This window comes from Callorhinchus milii, unplaced genomic scaffold (assembly GCF_018977255.1).
Source record: "Callorhinchus milii isolate IMCB2004 unplaced genomic scaffold, IMCB_Cmil_1.0 Scaffold50, whole genome shotgun sequence".
Lineage (NCBI taxonomy): Eukaryota > Metazoa > Chordata > Chondrichthyes > Chimaeriformes > Callorhinchidae > Callorhinchus > Callorhinchus milii.
The window spans coordinates 326,809-353,546 of NW_024704791.1; the positions used below are offsets into that span (position 1 = coordinate 326,809).

General features: G+C 39.7%; 1 protein-coding gene across 1 annotated transcript; it reads left to right on the forward strand.

Annotated features, from left to right (window-relative positions):
• The first annotated feature begins 7,584 nt into the window (after positions 1 to 7,584).
• On the forward strand, positions 7,585 to 26,536 carry LOC103175062 (BTB/POZ domain-containing protein 10). Its single transcript, XM_007887810.2, is given in 10 exon segments — positions 7,585 to 7,723; positions 12,492 to 12,588; positions 18,773 to 18,969; positions 20,293 to 20,578; positions 20,988 to 21,090; positions 22,921 to 23,041; positions 23,862 to 24,059; positions 24,841 to 24,899; positions 24,901 to 24,952; positions 25,612 to 26,536. Coding segments are annotated over 10 exon segments (1,503 nt in total). The 5' UTR covers positions 7,585 to 7,644; the 3' UTR covers positions 25,923 to 26,536.
• Positions 26,537 to 26,738: the final 202 nt, after the last annotated feature.

Here is a 26,738-nt window from a genome sequence, read left to right on the forward strand (position 1 = left end):
AGTCACTGATTGGGAAATCCGAAACGTATTTTGTGATTTGGTAAATGCAACACAATGTGTGCCTCCAAGCAAACAATGCAAATTAATTTGTGAGTTATGACTTAATGTGGTTCAATCCTTTGTAAGGAAATATTTCGAGAATACTGTATATTGTTTAAGATCAAAGGTAAAGTGTTCAGGATGATTTATTTGTCTTGTTTTTCAAGAATGAAGCTATTTCTATTAATAACCTCGCTTAATTACATGGTCCATCAAGTTAGATACATTTATAGGTCTCTAATATTATGTGAAGGTGCATTGTTCTGATTATTATAATTATATCATTATTAGATTTACACCTGTAATATTTTTGGCATTGGGTGTTCATAATAATCCTTATACATCGTGTCTCAAAGCACTTCACAGGATTTTTAATGTGAAGTGCAGTGATTGACTGTGTATTTGTATTTTTAGTGAATTTTTAGTGATAAACCAATGTAGAATGCTGAAAAATAATCTGTTTTGTTTTACAGTTTAGAAATGCTCTCTTTAAGAAATCAGAAGAACGCTGCAATCTTGATAATCCTCTATACCATGTTCTCTGTTCTACAATGCGATGGAAAACCAATAGGGTAAGCAGCCAGTCTCATTTTTATTTAATAAATCAAATAATATTATAATAATAAACTTTGCATTTGATATAACGCCTTATCACAGCTTCGAGACGTCTCAAAGCACTTCACAGAATACACTGTAAAGTCAATTGACTGTGTATTTTGTGGCGAGCGAAAATTTTACAAGATTAATTTGTTCTTTTCAGGAAAAGGACGGTGAGTGAACATCAGGAGATGCACGACAGGAGTCGATTCCTGCAAGAAATGAGAAGACAGAAGTGGCTTGAGGAGGTGATGAAGGACATGCACACAGCAGGTGGAACCACGTCTCGCAGTATTGATGCCAGAGACTTGTTAAGATGGAAAGAAAGTGCTCATTTTCCTGAATTGTTTGGAACTCCACACACTCAGGAGGAAAGTAGCATACCACAACTAGGTAGCAGGCCCAGAAACTCCATCGGAGCCAGTCTTAGGGAAAGAGAACAGATTGCTTCCTCCTGAGTTCATAGAGTTGGGAGTGAAATGATCCAGACATGGAATCAATCCATCGCTAAACTGTTGGAAACTTTGAAGGACCTGGAGTAAGGCAAATGCAGTCTGAAATGAAAACCTAATAAGGTATCCACTTGATAGTGTAAGTCCACACCTTACAACTATATTGCTTAAAATAATGTTTATTTTATGTTAATGTTTCACACACCAAATGCACAGTCACTCCACTTTACAATATATTCTGTGAAGCACTTTGAGATGTCTCAATGACGTGATAAGGCGCTATATCAAATGCAAGGATTATAGGATTATTCTTATTCTTATTATGTACGGTATTTTGCGACATGGGGGGGAAGGGACCCTTATTATGTACGGTATTTTGCGACAAGTGGGGGAGAAGGGGTCCATCATCTTTATTTTCCAAAACAGCACTTGCAAAGAGATATTTATTCAGTAATTTATATAATTTATATTTCATTTTCTGAGTAAATTTTCTTTTTATTGTTAAAGTATATATTTCCTACTGTAAACCTAACACTAAAAAATAAAAAGGCTGTGCAGGGAAACAGAAACATGGTAGGATAATTAGAGTTGAGGTTAACTTCGCAAGCCAGTCATTCTAACACTATTGACCTAGTAAAACCTGACTCATAACACCTTATTATTTTATAATTAAAGATTTTTATTTCTCGGATGATGGATGGATATAGGATGTAGAAACATTATAGAAAGACCATGACGTTTCTAGAAACAGTTCTCAACTTGAGTAGTGATCAAAAAAGTCAGTGAAATGACTTCTGTAGCAATGTTGTTACTTGAATAATGTTTGAAGTGTTACTTGTCATTCGATGTTCAAAATAAAACATTGTTGTGTTGGTTACAAAACAAAAAACAAGCTTATTCTATCTATTTTTTTAAAAAAAAGCAAGCGATATTGTCCTCTCACATTACACTACTGACCTCTACTGCTAGTGTTCAGAACAAACCTGGAAAGTGTCAGTTCGAAAAGATTATTTGTGCTGAAGGTTAATCCTGGACAGAGAAGCGGAAAATAAACCTTCCAACTTGAAATATTTTCTAAAGGTGCAGCCACTTTTTTTTGCAGCTGGAACTGAACTTGGTCATAATCAGTGGACAGAATCCCTCCCATAATTGTCCTGATTATCACAGTTACGTACGAAGGCAGCATTTAAGTCATGTAAAAATAACTCTGTGAGTAACTTGCAAGACAATCTCGCTTTGCACTGCTCCCAGCATCGCCAGCGTAATCGTGCAGTAAGCTGCTTATTGTGTCTGAGAGCAGTTTGGTACAAGGGTTGACATCACATGTTTCATGGTTACTTCCACATGAGGATAAACAACACAGACAAACGTGGCTTTTGCTGTGGCACAATCAGATTGCATCTGAATCACAAAGTCAATTGAGTGAAAGGTAAACTCGCAGACAATCTCAAGTCCCATGTTGTGCTTTTAGCAAAGTGAGAAGACAATACATTGTTAAAACCGACGATGGTGTCAAGAATAGGATCTTAAAATAAAATATTATCTTTGCACATTAAAGATGGCCCAAAAGGAATTTGTTGTTTCCAAAACAAAAGCTGCTGACCGCACCGGGACAACGGAAATGTCTTAAATTTATACGCCTGCACAACATTTGAAATCACTAATTAAAAAAGGTACAGTGCTATTACTTGTCATATATCATTTCCATAATAAGATTATAACTATTATAAAATTTCCCATTAAAATTAATCTGCAACGAAGTGCGCGTTTTCCGCGAGCATTGGTCGGCATGATTTCATATCGCCAGCATAAGCTTCAATAAAGTACCTTAATGCAATGGTGTCACTATATATAGCAGTGCAACAGATTGAGAAGCGCGCAGCATTTTTTAAACTTCTATTTTTGGAGTTAATTACGCGCTCATCAGATTTCAGCATTGGTAACAGAATGCATTTCTGCTCTGTGCTACCCTTGTCGGCATCAATCATGCCAAGCACAGCACACGTGGGCTACAATCCTCCTTCGACAGGAGCCCCAATACATACCAACACGACGGCTCAAGCCTCGACTCTCGCCAGCCTGACCCTAATGTTCGCTTCGGCAAACTGGACGCCTCCCTCCGGGGAGAGCATTCCATCCAAAACACAGGAATTTTCATGCGTAGGTGGGATGCGTGGAATTCTCCGTCTAGTTTGGATGCTCTTGACAAAAAATAAAATATGTTTATAGCCCGAAGTCTCCATTCAATACTAACCCAAGTGTACAGCCCAAATGTACAGCCCCAATATTCTGCGCCGCTCTACTATGGGGCAGCAGAGTGGGAAATCTCGGGTCGTGCTTTTCGTAAACTGTGTAAAGAAAGGTCTTCGAGGGGTCGGACAAAAAAACATTTGTTTTACAGGTTTAAATTTTTTTAGAAATGTAAAAATCCGGGGCCACAGAAACCACGGCCCAACCGGGCGTGAGCCCAACCAATCTGCCACCGTTCCGACACGGGGTCGCGGACCCGAAACGCTGACCCACTCCCCTCTCCCCATAGGTGCGGTCTGACCCCGAGGGCTCCCGCGGACACCTCCGGTCGTGGGTCAGATTTCCAGCGTCTGCGGTATTTTGCGTTTTGTTTCTGGCAGTGACGTCAGTGTGAGTGTGAGGGGGGAGTGTGAGGGGGGAGTGTGAGGGGTGAGTGTGAGGGGTGAGGTGTGAGGGGGGAGTGTGAGGGGGGAGTGTGAGGGGTGAGTGTGAGGGGTGAGTGTGAGGGGGGAGTGTGAGGGGGGAGTGTGAGGGGGGAGTGTGAGAGGGGAGTGTGAGGGGGGAGTGTGAGGGGGGAGTGTAAGAGGGGAGTGTGAGGGGTGAGTGTGAGGGGGGAGTGTGAGGGATGAGTGTGAGGGGGGAGTGTGAGAGGGGAGTGTGAGGGGTGAGTGTGAGGGGTGAGTGTGAGAGGGGAGTGTGAGGGGGGAGTGTGAGGGGTGAGTGTGAGGGGTCAGGGGAGTGTGAGGGGTGAGTGTGTGAGTGAGGTGAGTGTGAGGGGAATGTGAGGAGTGTGAGGGGAGTGTTGGAGAGCAGAGAAACCATCGCGAGAGTTGCTGTCTGGTGACGGTTGGGGGGCGGGGCTGACGCGCGGCGTGGTGGGGGGCGGGGCTGACGCGCGGGCGGTGGTGGGGGGCGGGGCTGACGCGCGGGCGGTGGTGGGGGGGCGGGGCTGACGCGCGGGCGGTGGTGGGGGGGCGGGGCTGGCGCGCGGGCGGAGGGGGCGGGGGCGGGGCTGGCGCGCGGGCGGAGGGGGCGGGGGCGGGGCTGGCGCGCGGGCGGGCGGTGGGGGGGCGGGGCTGGCGCGCGGGCGGGCGGTGGGGGGGCGGGGCTGGCGCGCGGGCGGCGGAGGGGGCGGGGCTGGCGCGCGGGCGGCGGAGGGGGCGGGGCTGGCGCGCGGGCGGCGGAGGGGGCGGGGCTGGCGCGCGGGCGGCGGAGGGGGCGGGGCTGGCGCGCGGGCGGTGGTTGTGCGCAGACTCCAGCCGCGGAGAGAGGACAGACAGACAGACAGAGAGAGCTCAGGGGCTCAGTCGCTGCCGTGTGTGCGGTGTCCGCCTCCCTCACCCGGTGCCTCCGCTCCTCTCGCGCTCACACGGTAGGTCCTCGGCGGGTGCGGGGGCTGTAGTCGGTGTTGCCGGGGCAGCCCTCAGCCCTCCCGCCAACTACATGTCACTGTCAACTCAACTCAGGCTGAAGCGTCTCGACAAGGCCGCTCCCCACCCACGCACTGTCTCCCCCTCCCGCACCGCCTCCCTCCCTCCCTCCCGGGAGCGCAGGGGGAAGGCCCGGTTGTGGGGTGAGGGCGGTTGTGACTGGTGGGGGTGGGGATGGGGTGACGTGGCGCCGGGGCCTGAGGCTTGGGGCCTGGGAACCAGTGTGTGTGTGTGTGTGGGGGGGACTCTCTGGGCTGTGACTGCACTGCAGTGCTGTGTTGGGTCCTGTAGTGGGAACCATTTTTTTTTCGCGGGGAGAGGGAGGAGGGGGTTGACTCGGGTGCCCGACACCTGCGGACACCCATCACCGTGGCTCAGGACTCTCCAAACCAGCCTGAGATTCCAGGCCTCCCGCCGCCACCTGTACACCCCACAGAGGGAGAGGGTTGGAATGGAACGCGCTCTCTCTCTCTCTCTCTCTCCCTCTCTGGAGGGACACATCCTGTTTACCTAATTCCGGAGGGTATTAGGCACAGGTTTGGCGAGAGCCAAGGCTTTGGGGGGGGGGGAGTCTGGAATGTGCGTTGGGGGGCAACAAGCGGAGGGACTGCTCTGCTTTCAACGCTGATCAGTTTACCAGTTGTGAAAAGGTAAACGGTTGGAACAGGCGAACAACAACCGATCCCTGTTGTTGTAACCGTGTACCTCTCACGCCTCACGGAATTGGTTATTTTATTTTTATTTTAAAAAATTGTTGCTCGTTGCGTTTGCTCAGATTCCCCACCGCCAAAAAAAAATGTAAACACGCATTTATAATCGGTTTATAAGTATGTGCTGTGTAAATGCCATCTGATGGTTGCAGACTTTTTTGATTCATTCTTGTGCATTTTTTAAAATGTAGTTTGACGATGTTTCTGACAGTTTGAGTGAAGAAAGGAATTTCCATTTTGTGTGAATCAAGTGGTCAGTTGTCAAGTCAGCCCTTCTCTGTTAGTAGCTTTTAGTTTAGAAGGTTGTAGGTTCAAACCCTGTGGTCTTTGACCTCAGATGACAGATAAATACAGTGCAGGGAGAGCACTGACGTTTCTCAGGTGACTGTTTCATTTGGAATCTATTTGTTTCCTAATATTAGCAGTTATGACATCTAATGGTTAAAGAATTTCTATAAATTGTAGATATATAAATATTTTTGTATTGTGTGCATTGTGTGATGATGACTGGCTGCAAAGACTAACAATTACTAATTACTGCAGCTTTGATCATCAGCTGCTTGTTTAGAGATGTATAAAACAGGCCTCTCCTGCTGCATAGATATCCCTAAATTAATATAATTGATTCAAGAAGCACTGGTTCACTGAGTAACTTTTTCCTCCCCACAACAAACCTGTTCAATATGTCAAATCAAGGTGGTGTGACAATTAAGAAAATCAAAATTTGCAACAATCAGTTAGTCAATAGAAATTCACTTAATTTTTCTTCTTTTTAAAAAAAAGTCTGTGCCTTATTCTGTTGTGGATTTGTGAAGGTTCTTGTGTTTGTTTTGTTGAAATGGAATCCAAAAAGTAAGTTCTGGAATCTGCTGTGTATAGAAATGCTTCTCCCTCACTGGATATAATGACTGATTAAAATAAGAATTTAAATTTCCCAAATTTCTACCACTTTTATTTGCAAATATTGACAACTACTGAAAATAATTGATTGGTTGGTTATATTTGAGGTGATTAGTCTTGGCTTTTAAAGCTTTATACTGATTTTTTACTCTCAGTATGTTGTAAAACTACTATGCATCAGCGTAGCTATCCCCAAAAATGGTCTTAGAGAAAATGCTTTGTTGTGCACGTAAGGTTTTTTCTTAATATAAACAAATTGTAAATTGGTAACTTGGAAAAACTGTATTGTACCACAACATACTTTTTATACAAACTGGGGAAAAAACATACATTCAGTGAAAATGGTGGACATCTTTGAATTTAAGATGGAGATGGTGTATTCTCTGAATTGACAATTGAATTATCCTCATGTCCATACCCACCCTCCTTGGAGATCAGAGTAAAGCAGTGAGATGTATAGTTTTAGTTTTACACTTTACTCCCCCCTTTATGTTTCATGTTTATGTCTTCAGATAACGAATGGCAAATAATTTTCTTCTATTGCTTTTCATCATTTCTGAATTTTTTTTAAAAATTATTATTAGAGTGAGACAAGTGCTAATTGCAGTATTATTGGTATTTTGGATCAAACAGAGCTTGCTGGGTATATTGTGTCCATATAAATGGGAAGCCTTTTAACTTATCTTTTATTAGTCCTGCTTGTTAATGGGTCCTGCATTATTTCCCCTGATTTCTCTGCTGTATTTTTCTTCTCTCCATTGCTCTACCTTGCAGGGGGGCAATTAATAGAAGTCCTATGGAATGAAAAGCAAGTGAGAAAATAGCAGATGGATAGATTGAAGTGGAGAGTATGAGGAAATCTGAGCTTCAAGCGGAAACAAATTGAGACTTCAAAGGACAGTAGAAAATTGGTGGCATTTTCATCCCACACAGAGAAATGTCACGCTTTATTACACACATGGTAGAAAGTCACTTTTATGGGAATGAATCAATGTTTTATGTGGGAGTAACTCAATTACATGTTCTAGAATAAAGCCATTTTATTAAGTGTTATGTCTTGTTAAAGTCTTAAGACTTTATTAAGTCTTAAGACTGTTAAGAAGTGTCATAGACTACTTTTAGCAATGCTATATTGCTCACCTTTTAACTAAACAGTGATGTAAAAAGAAACTGTTCAAGTTTGAAAATATTTTCTTGTAGGTTATGTGTGCCTTGAGTGTGAATTGAAGGCAAGGCTAAGTGGGATGGCTGGACGGCCACACCCTTATGATAGTAATTCTAGTGATCCGGAAAATTGGGATCGGCGCTCACACAACAGACCTCGCAAACTCTATAAGCACTCAAGGTAAGTGAGTGATGTGAACATTTTGATCATGGCCTTCCTGCATGCTCTTTTAGAAGGTGCATCTGATATACCTGCCCAGCAGGAAGATGTGCTAAATCAATCTGATTGTTTGATCTTGTAAAATTGAGATTTATTGTGATTGAGATTTATTTATTATTTACATTTGCCCCAACAACTGTAGTTAAAACATCAAACACTCCCATCGTAGAATGATACTTCACCTGACTGGTCTTTAGTTTCATTATCAGTCAGCACTGAATGCAATGCCTTTATACAATAGTGCAGTGTGAATGGAAATGTTTTTTTCATGATTTGATATCACTGGTCGTGTGTGAATGCTCCCAAGATACCTTTCCGTTAAAAATGCCTTTCATGTTGCCTGAAATGCTGTATTTCTCTCCAGCAGGCCAATTAACTGCTGTTTCCAATATCTCAGCTATTCAGGAGATTCCTAAATATCCTTGACCATTACAGGCTAACATTTCAACCTGCCCCAAACGTAAATAATAACTTTCCTTTATTACTGTTATAATATGTAGTAACTGTTAATTAAAGCACAAATACTATGCCTTAACAGTTACCATTAGCGAACTAGAGTGTTATAGAATGTTCTCAACTGGTTAAATGTTATGAGTGTGTGGGGGGAGAGGGGAGAGAAGCAATGTGATTTTTTTCTTCATTGAATGACCAGTATTGAATTGTAGATGTGTGGGTTGGATGTATGTTACAGTGTTGTTTCATAATGTTCCTCATACTTCTGGGATCAAGGAGTATTTATGCAACAAACTAAGGGTTAGGTTAAGTTAAATCATATATACTCTTTGGATGGAGTGGATTTGATGGATTAAATGTGTTTTGCTTCTTCTATGCTTTTAAGTTCTTATGAGGCTTTGTGACTGTGACTTTGGTTTGGAAACATGAAGCCTCATTAAATAAACCTTCAAGTTAAAAGGATCTTTTAAGTTTCAGGTTTACACTTGGCCCAACATCCCGAGTATGAATGGTCTGACTGATATTGGTCTTGCAGTTTAGATTGAGACCAACACGTAAGAATAATTCTGAACTGACTTGATGTTTTTAATCCAGATCTTGCCCTAGTCATTTCCAACAGTGCCTCTATAGCTACGAGTCTGCAGACTTCAGTTAAACAACCGTGGACCCTTTCTTAGTTCCTTACAGTTATGCAGCGCCTGAAAAAGGATGTAGTGCAGTGTCATAGGGTCAACTTCTGTATGAAATGGATTTAGCCACTTGTGTGTTTATACTGCAGTATAAAATCCCCAAACAGGTGTCTGTCCAGGTAATTTATTTTGGGAGCAGCTCCATTGGAAACGGAGTAGGTGGAAGCCTGGGGAGGATACGAGATCTAAGGTTTTGGAATTTTAGAAATTTGACGAGCAAACTTAAATTTTATTGAAGTATATTTTGAACTACAGTGGTATTCAAGTAGCCGAAAGCAGCATCTTTTGGTCTTGCTTAACCTGTAGTTTAACAGCAACAGTGTTAATGCTCTGCTCAATCCTGTAGCCTGACAACAAACAACAGTGTCAATGCTCTGCTCAATTGTACTAAAGAAGAGCAAGTTTGTAATGTTACAGCGGTTTACATCTATTATGTCTAATGCTGGAAAAACAGCATAGAACTGATATGTATGTGATTGGATGTTTCAAAACAGTTGTGTGTGAAGATACTTAACTCTTGGGAAGCCGATTCTTTAACATTCATTTATTTCAGTAATGCAGGTCGTCAATGGCTTGAAACATTAACGTGAATTATAAATATTAGAGTGTGTAATGATTCATTGAATCCTCTCTTGAATCCCCTAAAAGATAATTGCATTTTAAAGGATGGATTGAATATCTTATATCCTCTACTCTAGGTCACTCTTTAGATCACTTTTAGTTTCATCTAGATCTTATAATACTTTTTTTTAAATTGCTTGAATTCCAAAAAGATTGTTTTGCCATCTATGTATTACCAAGAAATTGAACAATACTGTATTACACTACATAAGAGGCAAAGAGGAAAATCCAGATGACTCTTATCGTTTTTGCTTTCATGTGTAATGTATATCCTGTGAAGCGCTTTGGGACATCTTCCTAAGGTGGAAAGCACTATACCAAATGTGAGAATTGTTATTGTATCCTTAACACTTGCAGTAAAAAGGTTAAACGTTCATTTAAATTGTCAAGCTGAATATTAGTAAAATGATATGTGGAATTTACCGCTGCATCGCCATATAACAAACCAGTTGAAGTAGAAGCACTATAATTAGATGTAATGGAAATAATTGTGCTCGCCCAGACATGTTATAATGAAGGAAAATCTCTCTGGGCCAAATCTTTTCCTTTACGGGAGGCTCTACGGATAAAGGAAGAGTATTAGCTCAGTTGTTATGCATTGTTAATTCTAGAATCTATGCAAATTATGTTACAAATCTTTCTTCTTTTTGAAGCGATTTAAAAACAAATTGTGGTTTTCATATGCTCTGACCTGTACACTTTCAAGACTTTCCCCTGATTGTCCCAGTATTGATGTTAGCTGAGTGGTTCTCACAAATATAATATCCAAACTGGGCAATCTTCTGGATTTACAGTATGAAGATAAGATATGTCAAACCACAGATCCTAGGTATGAGTTATTGTCTTCAGAAGAGGAAAACTTGTAGATGAGAAGAGTGAAATAGTATTTCTGACATTAGACAGTGCATGCTGCTAAACTGGCAGATATGTGGACTGGACACCCTTGTGGTATTTTGCTGCTTAATGCTGTTAGACTAGCTCTTGTACAGTGAAAAGGTTTATGATTCCAGGGAGGTATTGAATTGGCTCTGAACTATGCTACAAACATTGAAAATGGGAGCTAAAGTAAAAGGATATGAAATTAAGTCAAATACCATTCATTAGAGCACAATACTTCAGCAACACAAATATTTTATTGGATACCTCATCTGATTGTCCCATGGAGCTGTTGCATGCGCTACTGCAGATGTAATAAATTTGAGTGGTTTTATAAGTTGAGACTCAAACCAGTAACTGGATGTGAATGGTCCTGTTTGTGAAGTTTGAGATGCTTGATCATACAGAGTAAATGTTGGATTAGTGTATTCAGTGCCATGTTAACTTGAGAGACTGAAGCTCAAGCCATTTACCAGAAGCAGTACTGAGTGTGTTATGCCCTTCATTTTTTTTTAGCAAAACAGATTACCGATTGAGAGCCTTCCAAACTTCTTGCTAAGTGCATTAAAAGTGGAATTATGCCAACATTTCTCTCAATCGCAAATATAATTTTTGTGTTTTCCGTTTCCCAATCAAGTTCCGTGGACAGGTGAAGCTTTGCTACTGATGTGGTTTTGACTGATGCAGAATATACTTTAATTATCTAAAACCAATATGAATCATAGAATTATATAGCACAGAAGGAGGCCATTGTGTCTGTGGCGGCTCTTTGAAAGGAGCTATCCAATTCAATCCCACTCCCCCGCTCTCTCCCCATAGCCCTGCGTTCTTGTCCTCCCCAAATAATTATCTACTTCTCTTTTAAAAGTTGTTATTGAATTAGCTTCCACCAGCCTTTCAGGCAATGCATTCCAGATCCCAACAACAAAAAAATTTCCTCATCTCCCCTCTGTTTCTTTTAACAGCTATTTTAAATCGTTGTCCTCGGGTTACCAACCCACCCGCCAGTGGGAATAGTTTCTCCTGTTCATCCTATTGAATCCCCTCATCATTTTGAAAATTTCCATTAAGTCTCCTCTTAACTTTTTCTACTCCCAGGAGAATAATCCGAGCTTCTCCAGCCTCTCCTGATAACTGAAGTCCCTGATTCCTGGTGCCATCCTGGTAAATCTCCTTTGCACCCTCTCCAATGCCTTGACATCCTTCATAAAGTGTGGTGCCCAGAACTGAACACGGTCTCTAGCCGAGGCCTCACCAGTGTTTTATATAAAGGTTCATCATAATTTCCTGACTTGTGATTTCTGTGCCCCTATTTATAAAGCCTGGTATCCCATATGCTTTTTTAACAGCTTTATCTCCCTCTCCTGCCACCTTCAAAGATTTACTATATGACCCCCAGGTCTCTGTTCCTTCACCCCCTTTAAGATTGTACCATCAGCTTATATTGCCTCTCATTCTTCTTCCCAAATACATCACTTTGCATTTCTCCACATTAAACTTCAAGCATTCTGTAATATCTAAATTATTAGCAACGTGCAGCTGCAATGGAGCTTCAGAGATTTTCAGTATCACTATGGCAAGTATGATTTCAGCACAAGTTTTCTGCTTGGAGGTTTTCGGGGTTTTATTTGGAAACTGAGTCCATTGTCTTGTTAACCTCTAGGACTTAGGTTCAGATCCAGTTTAGCAGGACTATCTCCCCTCTTCAAGGATCCTGAGTGAAATAAGTTTTGGCAGTGACAGACCGGTTCTCGCTAACACTTATGCAACAATTAGCATAGAATACATCTTAAATTGGAAGTTCAAAGAAGAGGGGAAATTGAAAGATTCTCAGTCGTGTAATGGCGGGAGGAGTTCTTCAGTGTTTGGGAGCTGAGGCAGATTTGTGGGGCTGCATTCTGTATCTGAACTGTGCAATATGTTATCTGAAAGTCCTTGATGTTGACACTGGGTGCCCAAAGTAGAAAGTGCTCTGTTTCCAGCACTTTAAGCACAGAAATTCACCAAAATAATTAGAAATGTTTGTGTACTCTTTTTTAAAAAGAAATCCTGCATTTTAAGATCTCAAATTTAGCCCTTTGTCTTTTTAGTGGTACACACAAAAACATTTGTACGTGTCAACATGCTGGGGAGAGAGGCAGCAAGAAAAATCCAGCTGGTCGAATCTCTTGATGTGTCACTTATTGGGTAATGAAATCTATTGCAATTTTTCTGGAAAAACTATTTGAAATCTATTCAGCTGCGCCCCGCAGTGTATTCAGCAGAAATGTTGGGAGGTAATTTGTTTTTCTGTTCTTGCATGGCAGATTTGTTCTGAAGTTAGTAAGCACAATAGATATGGATAAAATCAGCAAGTTTTTGTTTGGCAGGGAGGGTGACATAATATGAAGTTACCTTTTTCTGCTTGAGTTACTTGCGGTTCGTGGGCTGCAGGACTGATGTGCAACCTGTTCCCAGGTCATCCAAATACCATTCTAAGATGGTTGCTAGGAGATGTGCAAGAATAGTTCAGGAACTATAATCCCAGTCCTTGCCCTTTCTTATAAAACCGCTGATTAGATACGTAACTCAGGGAGTGTGGGATTTTGAACATACATTGCCCCCCATATTAACCTCAATCTTGCTTCCTCACCTTCATATTCAATTCCGATCAAATCTTTGAGCCTATTGAAGTCATCATTTCTGAATATTTTTCTAATTTAATTGTAGAAATTTTCTAGTAGCACATGCGACCGTACTCTTTTAAAATGCTTATTGCAGCATCCTGAGTGCATCAGGAAAAAAAGAGGTGAATAATCCAAATAGCATAGAATTTGAGTAGCTGTGAGACCACTGAGCCGCAGTGTTGCAGAACTTTCATTTAGGCACCATTTCTCCTCCAGCTGCCATTTAATTAAGGGAACCATATTCCCAAATGTTGCAATAGAAGCTGGAAGTTCTATGCTCAGGAGGCTGATATACGGATGAAAGGGGAAAGTACATCTGGTACCAATTTAGAACCTAATCTAAACTGCATAATTGAAATGTATTTGTAAAAATTGTAGTCGTACAGAACAATTTATGATCAATCTTTCCCCCCCCTCGCCGCACCAAGAACAAGCAGGCTTGCCTTCAGTTTTTCTATTCTGCAATTCGTCACCTATATCTTTAAGACATATAATTCAGGCTCTTTCATTTTTTAAATGTTATTTGTATTGTAGATAACTACATCTCCTGCCTTTATAGGTGGAGCAATAAGTGGTCCCATTTTAAATATTTGAGTTCAGTTTAATCTTCCAGCATACAGTGAAGAAACGCTTAACAGATGGTAACAGAGACAGCTGGCAGCTTACCAGGGGAAAAAAATCCTTTCTGCATCTGATGTCAATTGCACCATCTCGTCCCTGCTTAGAGTTGGAGTAATTGCAGTCACAAATGCAGAACAAAGGAGACTGGTGGGGGTCAAGACGTCAGCACCTACACAGCACGCCCCTGAGTCAGCAACTGCCACACAAGTGATTTGAATTTACAGCTCGTAGGCAGTGGGTTTTTTTGTGTGAGCAGAAAGGTTACTTTCAGAATCTGGCAGCTATCTAGCTTCAAAATAACCTTCGAAGGCAGCTTGCGATGCGGTGCTTTGCTGCAGGGTTCTTCTAGCTTTATGGCAGGGAAATGACAAATGGATCTGGGTTTGCTGAATTTGAAAAGTAATGCCCAAGGAGACTGAGAAAGCTGCATTGTTATCAGAAGTACGACTCTTCTGGGTTTTCCATTCGTCTTGTATTCAGAAATTCCTGACCTGCTGTTTTGTTCCAATTTCAAGTAAAACCGTAAGGTATGTACAGTATTCTTCATCTTCAGAGGCAGTGTAGTGTTTGGAAATGAGAAATCATTAAGCACGACTACTCTGTCCAGATATCGAGTGGGTATTTTTTATTATTATGGGAAGAGGAGGTGCTGCTGTAGTGCGAAAATGGGCATTTTAAAACTAGTCGTACGGGTGCAGCTCATGTTCAGATGTTAACATTGAGGAGAAATCAGAAGGCGCTTCAGTGCTAAATGGCAACCCTGAACCCAGGCTCTTAAATTGTATCATGATAAACTGATGTGCATGTTTTCATCACATTGTCATCATTGAAGGTATAACATTAATTGGTAAAGAAAATAACCTATTTTTCTCTCCCAAATCTGCAGTAGTGTTCAATCTTCGTGCTGCACTAAGTTTATGATTACGAATGCTGCTAGTCTTTGTTTTCAAGGGTGTCAGTAACTGTACAATGCCTAATAGCAGATGCTTGGAATTTGACTAAATAGCTGCAAATGTATCTTAAAGCAATACATGTTTTAACTTCTGACTTTAGATTGCAGTTTTCAACCAGGAGCAAGTGAAGTTATTTTTCATTTTCTATTTGGGTGATTTAGAATTGCAAAATAATCTGTTTAATCAACATTTCGTGCAATTTGTCCATTTGTGCTTTTTTCCTGTGAAATTTGACTTGACTCAGCAATTGTTACTAATCTGTCCATTTGACAAATCTGATTGGATTATCCAGTTTATTCTGCTGAGCAACATCTGTCAAATTGTCTAGCAAACTGCACCGTGTTATTAAAAGTACTGTACAATAATTTAAATTGTCACATTTTATAAACATCCACAATGTTGAGTTAGTTATTCCACTTAAGTGGGTACATTTGTTTAGTTAGGTGCTAAGGTTACTATCTGTAGTTGATTTCACTCAATATACAATGGTACTGACTGACGTCCGAGTGTATATTTTTCATTCCGTACCAATGTAACCCTTATTTCATTGCAAATACTGTTCACTTGTGTACCGTAGTTGAGTAATGCAAATAGCTTAAAGCCTAGAAAAGACAGTTCTACACACTATCCTCTCACCTTTCTTCTATCATTAGCAATTTTACTCAAGTCAGAGAGAAGCAGGTGATTAAACTTCTACGCACGCATGGAGTATGGATTTGCAAAGCTTTTTTCCGCCCGCTACCAACAACAACTTGTATTCATATAGCGTCCTTCACTTAGAATAATGTCTTGCAGTGCTTTAAACAGCTGAGGAGCAGTGTGACATGAGTTTCAAGTACTCCATTGCTTAGGGCATTCATTCAGGGGTAAAGTACTGTATTAAGAGTGATGTGTGCTTAACTTTACATCAGTAGTGTGTGGCATGTATTGCTTATACAAACCCTTTACTTCAAATTTAAATATGTATGTCTTTAAATTGCTGTTATTAACAGTGCCTTGGGTCATCCTCCCGAAGTGAAAGGCGCTATACAAGTGTAATTTTGTATTGTATAAACGCCCACGAGAGTCCGACTAGTAATAAGATAATGTGACTTTGGGTTACATGTTGGACATGAAACTAAGCAACATGGAAACATGTCTCTGATGAGCTGAAGTAAAATGGGAGTCGGTTTAGAACCTTTTTATTTTGGGGGTGGGGGGAAAAACTAAAGCAGCATTGAAATAAAATGCATAGAAATGAGTCATGGCTGCAGAATTTGATTAAACTGTACTGGTAAGTGTACAAAATTGCTGATGACTGTTAATGTCAGCTGAACAGATCAGTCACTAAAAATAGGGATAGTTTAGGGAAAATTGACATTTTATTTGCATCAAACCTTGCTTTATGGTGTATTATTGTTTTACTGTCTATCCTTTAACTGGAGCACGAGTTTTAATAAAGAACTCATTCAGCTGCTGACAGTGCCTGGCGGCTGATCTGCATGTTCAATTTGTTCCTAAAAATAGTATGAAATCTTCGACATTTTGAAAGTCATTTCATTTATTGCTTTGGGCTTTCCTCTCGACTTTACAATATTACTTTCTTGTCCATGGTTTTATTTCAGAAGGTTTTTTTTTCTTAATCTCTGCTTTAATTTTTTTAAAATGAAGGCATATTCCTTGTCATCCTCTTGGTGTCCGTGAGTTATTTGCCACCTAGAGTGAAGAGGAGACAGTTACGTGTTCTCAAGGCTCTCAGTCAGCCATTGGGAGGTGTACCAAAGCAGCCCAGTCATTAACTCGCCATTCTATTGTATCAGCTTCTATTTATTGGGACTTTCAGCTTTTTAAAGAAAGTAGTTTCATGCTTGATATATTTTCTCTCCCCTCCTTTCCCCATTTTTGTTTTATTAATCATCCCTGCCCAGTAAATCACTTGATTCCACTAACTTTTATCACCGTATTGTTTAGATCTTGCTTAGAACTAAATTCCAGTTTTCGGACTCCTCTAAAGCCCAGTATTGATGTATTATATGAATAAGTGTGCCTATGGATAATATCCTTAAATGTTCTCTTAATACAATTTTTTAACTGGTGCTTAGAAAATTATTTAGCGCAAAGTACACAAATTCAGAAAGTATTCCAATTTGAGTGCTTGTGTGCAACTAAGCTGTTTATACAAGCAGTAGGTCAGATATACTGCTCTGATACATTTAATTCTTGTTTGAGATCTGTATGTGAACTTCAAATAGCAGAACATTTTGAGAGGCTGTTCTGTTGCCTTTTTTGCTGAGTGATACCCAACAGGAAGGGCAGAATATGTAATTGGAGTAATTGTAACCTCAGGGTTTGTGGTTGAGATGGTTGCAGGAAAACATTATTGAATTTTAACATAACTGTGTGGATCATTAATTTATTTTTCTCCATTATATTACTTTCTGGGTCCATTAACCCCCCCGCCCCCCCATTACTTTCTCCTAATAAACTGGCCCAACAATAGTATTTGCCGGAGAACCGTGGAAATTCAGGTGGAGACGGGTTGGGGAAAACAGTGTTCACTGACCATTTTTTCGACTCCATTGTATTTTGTGGTTTTCAGTTTTTGTTGACAGGTCCAGGTACAGATGTAAAATATAGCTTTAATGTGCTATATCTTACCTCTGTACAGCCCCACCTGGTGACAACACGTAAAACAATGCAGTAAAATCCACCAGACTTTCTACATATTGGTTTTCTACCAATCCAGCAAGCAGTTGAGCAGTTCTATTGAGCACTGTTGCTAATTGAATAAAGTTTTAAAATAATCACTGTTTAAAGCTGAGCTGATGTAATAAAATCACACTATTTTGATGAACTAATGTCATAATTACTCTGTTTGGATTTTACCAGTAATGTGTAGACCATTGTAATTTACTAACAAGTCTTGTTAGTAAATTGTTTACTATCAATCTGAATCTTATCATAAATCTGTCCCAAAAATGTTTGCATACGTTTAAGTAAATCATATTGTTGGCAACTGTAAAATTGTAAAAATGAACAAATTCTATGGAAATGCATCTATTTTAGCATTGTGCAGGACATGACATTTAATTAGCTGCTAGATTTTGAGCTTTCCTGTCATTGCTTCATTCTTGGGTTTGTTTTTTTTACATGGGATGTTCAACGAACTGTCTCCAATAAACAGTACAATATGATTTTCCTGACACGATAGAAACAAACTAATGAGCTTTAGAAATCACATAGGATGATTACAGAATCATATAAATTACAGTTTAACAAACAATCATGGAGCCTGTGTTGGTGCTCGCTCTGCCTCTAGGTATTGAATCTAATGTGAATTTCACCAGACCCTTTCATTTTCTTTTGATAACCTTTGTGAAAAATTACTTCCACCTGCTTACCTTTGCCAGTGACAGTCATATGCGGTTTTGCTTTTCAGGGTTCCTTTTTGTCTTTCTCAAAACTCACTCTACATTTCTCAACATTTCTATGTATCGGTTACGTATTTCTCCCCTCTGAATCATTCTACTGTTTCCTGTATTCCCCACAGCTTGACATACACCATCATTTGGTATTGTAGGTAAATTTAAGATTTTGTTCCTCTATGCCCGGTTCCAAATCATTAATATAGATGAAAGCAACATAAATCACAGCACAGTTCCCCGAGGCACACAACTATCAACATCCAGCCATTTATAGCAACATACATTTACGCTGACTGCACTGACTGGAATATGAAAAACAACATGACCTAATCTTATTTTAAAAATATTGGTTACTACTTTTCTACCCATTTATTGAAAATCAGATAGTAAATTATGGAAAATGTTCTTATTCTCATAAATGTAAAACTAAGAAGGTTGCACTGATTCCCTGCTTTCAATATAAAATTGGTACACATTTTTTTCAGAATTGTTTTAAATGAGCACAAATAATTGTGACTTTCTCTAATTTTCATTGTTAAACAATGATAATTAAACAGTTTTTGAAAATTATTGTAGAAATTTACATTGTCAAAGTTTTAGATTTCTAGTTAGCATATTTGTAAGAATCTATATTAAGTGTCATTTTATTATTTTAGTGGAATTTTTAAGTGACCTAAACATCGTTAATCATTTATTAGGATGCATAATGCATATTTTTATTTTGCAGTGCTCCTTCACGTACCACAAGACTTGGGTCAGTCCGCGCTAACAAAATGAGTCTACATGAGTCCAGTGGATATGAACGTTCTCGAGATCGCCGCAGGTCAAGTGATCGCTCTCGTGATTCCTCACATGAACGGGCAGAGGGTCAGCTCACACCTTGCATTAGGAATGTAACTTCACCAACTAGGCAGCATCATGGTGGTGAGTTGACTTTTTGGAGTGTCTGTGGAGCAGAACCCCTGATTCGAAATGACTGATCTACATTCCATGATACTAACCTCTACCACTTGAACTTTTTTTTAACCACATAAGTATAGGTTATTCAGAAATAACCTAATTGATGTTGGTGAAATGTGAGTTTATGCCTATAATTCCTTTGTAGTGAGTATTGCATCCTGAGTGGGTTTCTGGCAGTGAGGTGGAGAACACAGGCTAAATGGCCCTTAAGGAAGGAGAGAAAAGTGGAGGGAATGCCAGCAAGAGCTTGTTTTCAACCCCTTGTTTGTGGTATTCTGTGTGTGACGTGGGGTGGGGGGAAGACGGAGCGACGAAAAGAGAATTTACATTGTTTTACAAATACTTCAAAGCATTATGCACCTTTTTTAATAATAATAATCCTTGCATTTGACGTCTCAAAGCCCTTCACAGAATATACTGTAAAGTGAATTGATGGTATATTTATTTTGTGGGTGAAACGCGGCAGCCAATTGCACACAGCAGTGTCCACAAACAGTCGGGGATTGAGTAATCACATTTTGTTTAAAGGAATTATGAGTTTGTGAAACTGAACTTATAATTAGTTTTAGTTACACGGGTGGACATGGGTACAGCAATTACATTGCCACTTTTGGTATCTCTTTAGTCTGAGGCATGAGCTATATATAATTTGAGTGCATCGTTGCGTGTGACTTAAAATATTTTATTTGAGAATGAAAACCATTATTTAAATTGTAATGATTTCTACAAACATATAATCAAAGATGGAAATCATTAATTTGGAGAATTTTTATTCTAAGGTTTGTTATTAGTTGTGTCTAAATATAGATCACAGTTGTATGTGAAATTACTTGTGTAATGTCTAGGTTGTTGGTCAAACATTAAAATGTTGATGATCTTAAGTACAATTACAATTTTTTTGTAAAAATAAATATATGAGTTAGTGATATTTAATGGAACATCTGGGGTAGTCAAGCCATAGTGTTGCAAGGGATTCAGAACGCTCTTGACTGCGTGGAGGGTGCTATATAACTGCAAGTTGTTGTTGTTGTAGAGCACTCTTTCAGTTAATCCAAAACATGTTATCTGGTGTGAAATTTCCACCAATACTTGAGAGCTAAACATAGTCATGGCATTTACCCACAGAGTTTCCATTCCTTTCAAAAGGCTTTCTTTTTCACTTCCACTGTAATTCCTAATCAAAGCCTATATATTTCTTACTACTTTGGGTGAATTACTGCCATTATTGTGAGATTAGTGAATGAAGACGATTTCATTCTCATTTTAGTGTGTCATTTCTGCCTACAGACCGAGAGAAGGATCTCAATTCCACATCACGCCCTAGTAGTCCCCGTCTTCAAAAACTTTCCCCTAATAGCTCCAGCAGCGGTGGCATCGTCAGCCGGAATGGTAGCCAGTCCAGTACTGATGGAATGTGCAAGGCGACAGGAGAGATGGTGTTTGTATATGAGAATGCAAAGGAAGGAACAAGAAGTGTTCGTACTTCAGAACGAGTGACACTCATCGTTGATAACACAAGATTTGTCGTCGATCCTTCTATTTTTACTGCACAACCAAACACGATGCTGGGCAGGTAAGCTGTGTGAATGTAGATTCCTGATTAAAGGGAATGCTGATGTTCCTTTGTTTCCTTCCAATAAAGCCTCTGTTTACCTAGCAGTAAGTAGCAACACGGTTTTTAATTAATCGGCGGATCGCTTTTCCGGAGGTAATAACCCCTTCAGATAATAATAATAATTTGATCACTCAGTCTACGACTGTTTGTAGGACACTGCTGTGTGCAAATGTCTGCTGCTTTTCACCCCAAAAATACATAGTCCATTCACTTTACACTGTATCCTGTGAAGCGCTTTGAGACGTCTCAAAGACATGATAAGGCGCTATATCAAATGCAAGGATTATATTATTATATAGGTAACCTGAGTGATTAACCAATACATTTTCTAAATGTGATATTCACAACTGTGTTTTCTCTTTCCCAGGATGTTTGGTTCAGGTAGAGAACACAATTTCACCCGTCCAAATGAAAAAGGAGAGTTTGAAGTGGCAGAAGGTATCAGCTGTACTGTGTTTCGAGCTATTTTGGTAAGTGCAGTATCTGTAAGTTAAGTGAACTGCCAAATAAAAGCTTTACATCCCTTCCAGCTCAGAAAAAAAACATCCTTTCAATGCTGAAAATGAATAGCCATGAATAGCCCAAAGCCATTGTCTATCATCATGTATCTGATTAAAATGGCTGAGATTATATTTTATACAAGCTAACCCTCTGGGTATGTAGTACATCAAAACTGAATTTAAAGTACGCAGCGATCTCTATTTCTTGACCCATTATATTAATGTATATAGATGATGCTTCAGGAATTATAAACTAGATGTAAGCCCTTGTTTATATAAGGGAGACTTGTTTATGCCATGTCAGTCTATGTGTGAGTAAAACCAGAATTGCTGGCAGGTTGGCAGATTGCTTGTATTAGAGCTGTCTTAAAAGAACGTTTTTTAATTGCTTATTATCAGCAAAAGAAAGCGCATGTTAATCCAAAATGGTTTAATCACAAATTAGTTATTAACATAATAAAGTAGCTTTGCTTAATTAGCTTCTTGTCTCCCATTCTAGTGTACTTTAATAAAGAAACCAACTAAGGCTTGTAAATCACAGGGTTAAGGGATATAATGTTCAATAATGCATTACACCATCTGTTCAATCTGGCACTTGAGAGGCAACTTCCATCCTGAATCTGGGGATTTGGCCATTGTCTGGTTTAATCAGCTTGATGCCATCTTTCACTACAGAGCAAACTCATTCATATTCCATGAAGTCAAAATGCATCATGTAGCAAACATTTATATCTTGAGGACAAAAAATCACATACACAGCCCGAGTTAGACTTCGAAAGTACATTTGATTTCTCCCCCACTGCTGTGTATAACATTTAACTATTTTACAGTCACCACTAATCTCTTACGCTTGAATTTTTCCCCAATATTTGTATAGAAATTTAGCAATGCAAATTTATGTATTTTTATAAAAATTTATAAATGATTTCTAGCATAGCAGGCCTGACTACTGCTTCTGGAGATGTACAAGGGAGCCCAGACATTTGAAGGCATTCTAGATTGCACTTGTGCTTGTCCATTAGCCATATAGATGCCTGGAGACAGCCAGACAATTTAGTTACAGTATGGAGAAAAATCAAGAGACAGAAAATAGAAAAAGGATCATTTTTAAAAAAAATAAAAAGTGATTGTAAAGCAATTTATTTATATATATATATATACAATCCTTGCATTTGATATAGCACTTTTCACGTCTTCTCGACGTCCTAAAGCGCTTCACAGAATAGACTGTAAAGTGAATTGACTGTGTATTTGTGGGCGAATTATTTTTTTAACAGGATTCAGTTGTTATATTCCCTCTCTGTTGACACACCAAGTGTTATAAATAGAATGCTTTAGCCAGCAGTCAGTGGTGAAAATGAATCCTTTTGATTGAAGGTTATCTAGTCAGTGTCACTTGTGCAGTGGTATATATGGTTTGGCAGTACCAGCTTCGAAACAACCTCTGCATTCTGGGACCACAAAAAACGTGTATTGGAACGTGTGAAGCTTTTGTTTTGTACCTTAACTTTCTTGCCCTTTTTTCATTCCCTAAGCTTTCCTCGTAACACACCTGCAACTTACAAAACTAGGAGCAGCTTTTAGCAATGTTGCCTTTTTTCACAACAATTAAAGATTGTAGGGGGAGGTTGACAATTTTAAAAACACAGTTGCAAACGGGGGAAAGATTGGCAAACATACAAAAAAGTGGCTATTTAAAAATGATTTGAATTCTCCAAAGCAATTGGTGGTGTCCTATTTTTATATAGATCTCTGAATAGTCTGTGTGACACTTATCCTTTGAAGTTAATTTGTTTGTAGGATTACTACAAGACTGGAATAATTCGCTGTCCAGATGGAATCTCAATACCTGAATTGAGAGAAGCTTGCGACTACCTCTGTATCTCCTTCGACTACAGCACCATTAAATGTAGAGATCTCAGTAAGTGCACCGATCAGTTTCAAAAAATTATAGGAACTATACTCTAAAAAATACTTTTCTTTACTTGATTTAAAATTGTACATCAGTGATTCATACCATAGTAATCACCATTTACTTGCAGGCAATGTTTCTCTGGAGCAGAAGTGTTCAGTCGTGTGCACCCAATACAAACGTTTCTAATTTTCAAACACCAAATTGTTACAGGAAATTCTTTCGCCAAAGCGTAACTATCCAAATGTGTTCCTTGTATCATTGTGTTCAACAGCACTCCACGCTGCTCAGCTGCTAATAGCATTTGTGTCGTTCAGCTTTACCTGAAGCATAAGTTGATGAAACCGTGTACTTCCGCACAACTATTCATCCAGAATTTTACAATTTCCAGGAATGTTTTAATTTCATCCATTTTAAATGCAAATAGAAAGTCTCTGGAGTGGAATGTAGATTGTTAATTGTGTTGGAATACTTTAGTCACATTTTGTAAAGTCATCTTATATTTTGGGGGGAAGCAAATGTGGCCCTTCTGGGAGATTTCAAGATACAGAATGAAAGGAGCAGTTTACCCAGAACCAGCTAGAGTTTTCGGACAAATGGAACTGTCATGTTCCTAAGAGATTTTATTATGGCCTTGGTTTAAAATCTTTATTTTCTTTTCCTTTCTTGCCTTGTGTTAAATAGCATGTGAATGTTATTAAATGAAAAATAAATCCTAATTTACAACGGTTCTGGCCATCGGAACCACAATTAGTTAGTTACATGTGCTGAATGTTTTTCCATCTACAGCAGAATTAGTGATACCAACCAGAGCTTGCTTTCTCTTCAGGTGCACTCATGCATGAGCTTTCCAATGACGGTGCACGCAAGCAGTTTGAATCTTACCTGGAAGAAATGATCCTCCCGCTGATGGTGGCCAGTGCTCAGAGCGGTGACCGAGAGTGTCACATTGTAGTGCTGACAGACGATGATGTGGTTGACTGGGATGAGGAATATCCACCCCAGATGGGAGAGGAATATTCACAAAGTAAGTCAGATTTGACACTAGAATTTCAGGGATAATTTTGAGCTTTTGTAAGAGCTTTATCTGGGTAGACATGATGGACCATTAATCTCTTCCTGTCTAAGATTGTTGCCTGTGTTACTTCTGCATGTTCCTCTCCCTCCCCACCCCCAAAAGTTAATCCACAACTTTTGTGGACACTGCTGTGCGCAATTGGCTGCTGCATTTCATCCACAAAATACACAACCAATCCAATATATTCTATGAAGCATTTTGAGACATCTCAACAATGTGATAAGGCACTATTCCAAATGCAAGAATTATTATTATTAGTGGATTGCATGTTATGCTTAAACTTGTATTCTCTGGAACAATATTGGGAGAAAAACCTGATTGAAATGTTCCACTGTGTTGATTCTGACACTGAAGTGCAAGGTTCCTGCCCCTTATTCCATGCAGTATCTAGTCTGGCCATGAGAGAGAGATGGATGAAAAGGCTCTGTTCATCTCATTTGAACTCCTGCCTCCAGATTGCTCACTCTGCTGTTTTCCTATGACAGCACCAAGCTGCTTAATTGAGCTCACAGAAATTACCAACATTGAGTGTACTGATGACTCATCTGAATTGCGCTGGGGAGAAATCCTAGCACATTAAAATGTGCCTGCTCAAAATAGTAACCGGCCATTATTCATGTTAATAAAACTTAGGATTTGCAACGTACAAAGAATAGAGCAACACAGTAAAATGTGAATGCAACTTACTTCCTTTTCAATGCAAATAATTTGATGATGAACTTTTTTAAAGTTATTTACAGTACAAAGTTGTATCGCTTCTTCAAGTATATAGAGAACAGAGATGTGGCCAAAAACTGTTCTCAAAGAGCGAGGATTGAAGAAGATACGATTGGGTATTGAAGGTAAGTGCATGTTTCACAACTTTAATCAATAAAGCCTATTTGAATAAATAGTTACATTTGATGACTGGCATGAAAAGATAATGGATCCCATTCAAGAACATTAGGATTTTAACTAGTGTTTGCGTTATGAGATGAGAATTAATTTGTTTTGTAAGATGATGGTATGAGTGAGGTAAATTGGACAATGTTGCATCAGTCACGCTCCAAAGATTGTGCCCTCATGCAAGGACAAATACCTAGGATCCCCTGGTTAAGCTTAATGTGGTCTAAAATCTCACCTAATGTACAGATTGTAACAGGTTATTTACAGAATGAGTGAATGGTGTTATTTTAGTCAGCAGAGGGACATTTAATGGTTCAGTGGTCTGGAGCTGACTACACACTTAGCACTAATCACTGTACAGTGTTCCGTTTCAGCCCTCGAGCAGAGATCTGACACAACCTGCCTGGTAACAGCAGGCGAGGTGAGATTGTAGGAGTTAGAGCTCCAGCCACAGACCAGTCCACAAACTACTATCCTTGAAGTGACAAGATAATTATTTCAATCAAGTGCTAAACATCTTCTGCTCTTAACTCTTCCCCCTTCAATCAAACTGCACTTGTTTATTTCTCTAGTTTTTGCATCCTGCCAGTACCAATCGCCATCTTTGTTCCATCAGGTTATCCTACGTACAAAGAAAAGGTGAAGAAAAGGCCAGGTGGTCGACCAGAGGTTATTTATAACTATGTCCAGAGGCCTTTCATCAGGATGTCCTGGGAGAAGGAGGAAGGCAAGAGCCGCCACGTTGATTTCCAGTGCGTGAAGAGTAAATCGATCACAAACCTGGCAGCGGCGGCCGCAGACATTCCCCAGGACCAGCTGGTGGTGATGCACCCAACACCACAGGTAGATGAACTGGACATTCTCCCTATCCATCCAGCCAACAGCAACAATGAACTGGACCCTGACGCACAGCCCCCAGCCATCTGATGGGAGGGAGGCTTTAACAACTTAGCATGCTGCTGAACAAGTGACAAGTGTATGATCAGCTTATTTGTGCAGAAAACTACAGCCATTGTACACTAATCTGAACAAAACCTGGAAGTAACTGCAAGTTTTAAGTTGCACTCGAATTTTATTTTCTATAAGGCCAAAGGCACACCCACTGCCTAGCAGTAAAACACAAAGCCTGTTTGTTTTCACATTCACTTCTCGTCAACACCATTATTTATAAAAGGTTGTTGCAGTCTTGGTGCTATATATTGGGAGAATGGCTTTTGTCTGCATTTTGCTAAGTGCTCTTTCAAATAAATGCATTTACCATTTTGCTGATGCAGCACATGGGACTGATGGAGGCACTCTTAGAAAAGAGGAATGTTCTAATGTTACATACACAATTTACTTCAGTGGGTTTAAATACTCACTGCTAATACAGTTTTGAAAAATATATATTCTAGGTATAGCTAGCTATATGCCAGAGGTTTATTGCTGTTCCGTGAAGCTGTTTTGAAGTCTATTTTAATTTTCTGAACTGTGTACCTGTTGCAAGAGTTTTGTATTTCTAACAGCTGATGAATGATTATATAATAAATATCACAAGCAAATCTCCCGTGTGTGATTTTTTCCTACTGAGACCCAGCAGATTGGATCCAGCAGAGATGGTGCCTTTTATTCAGGTGTGACGCAATAAAAAAATGAATTATAGGAGGTTTGGAATTTTTCTAACTAATATAAGTGTATGCCACCATAGCACAGATCTAGCAAGTTTAGTGTGCCTTGGAAATGGCTTAGGTCACTCCTAACTCA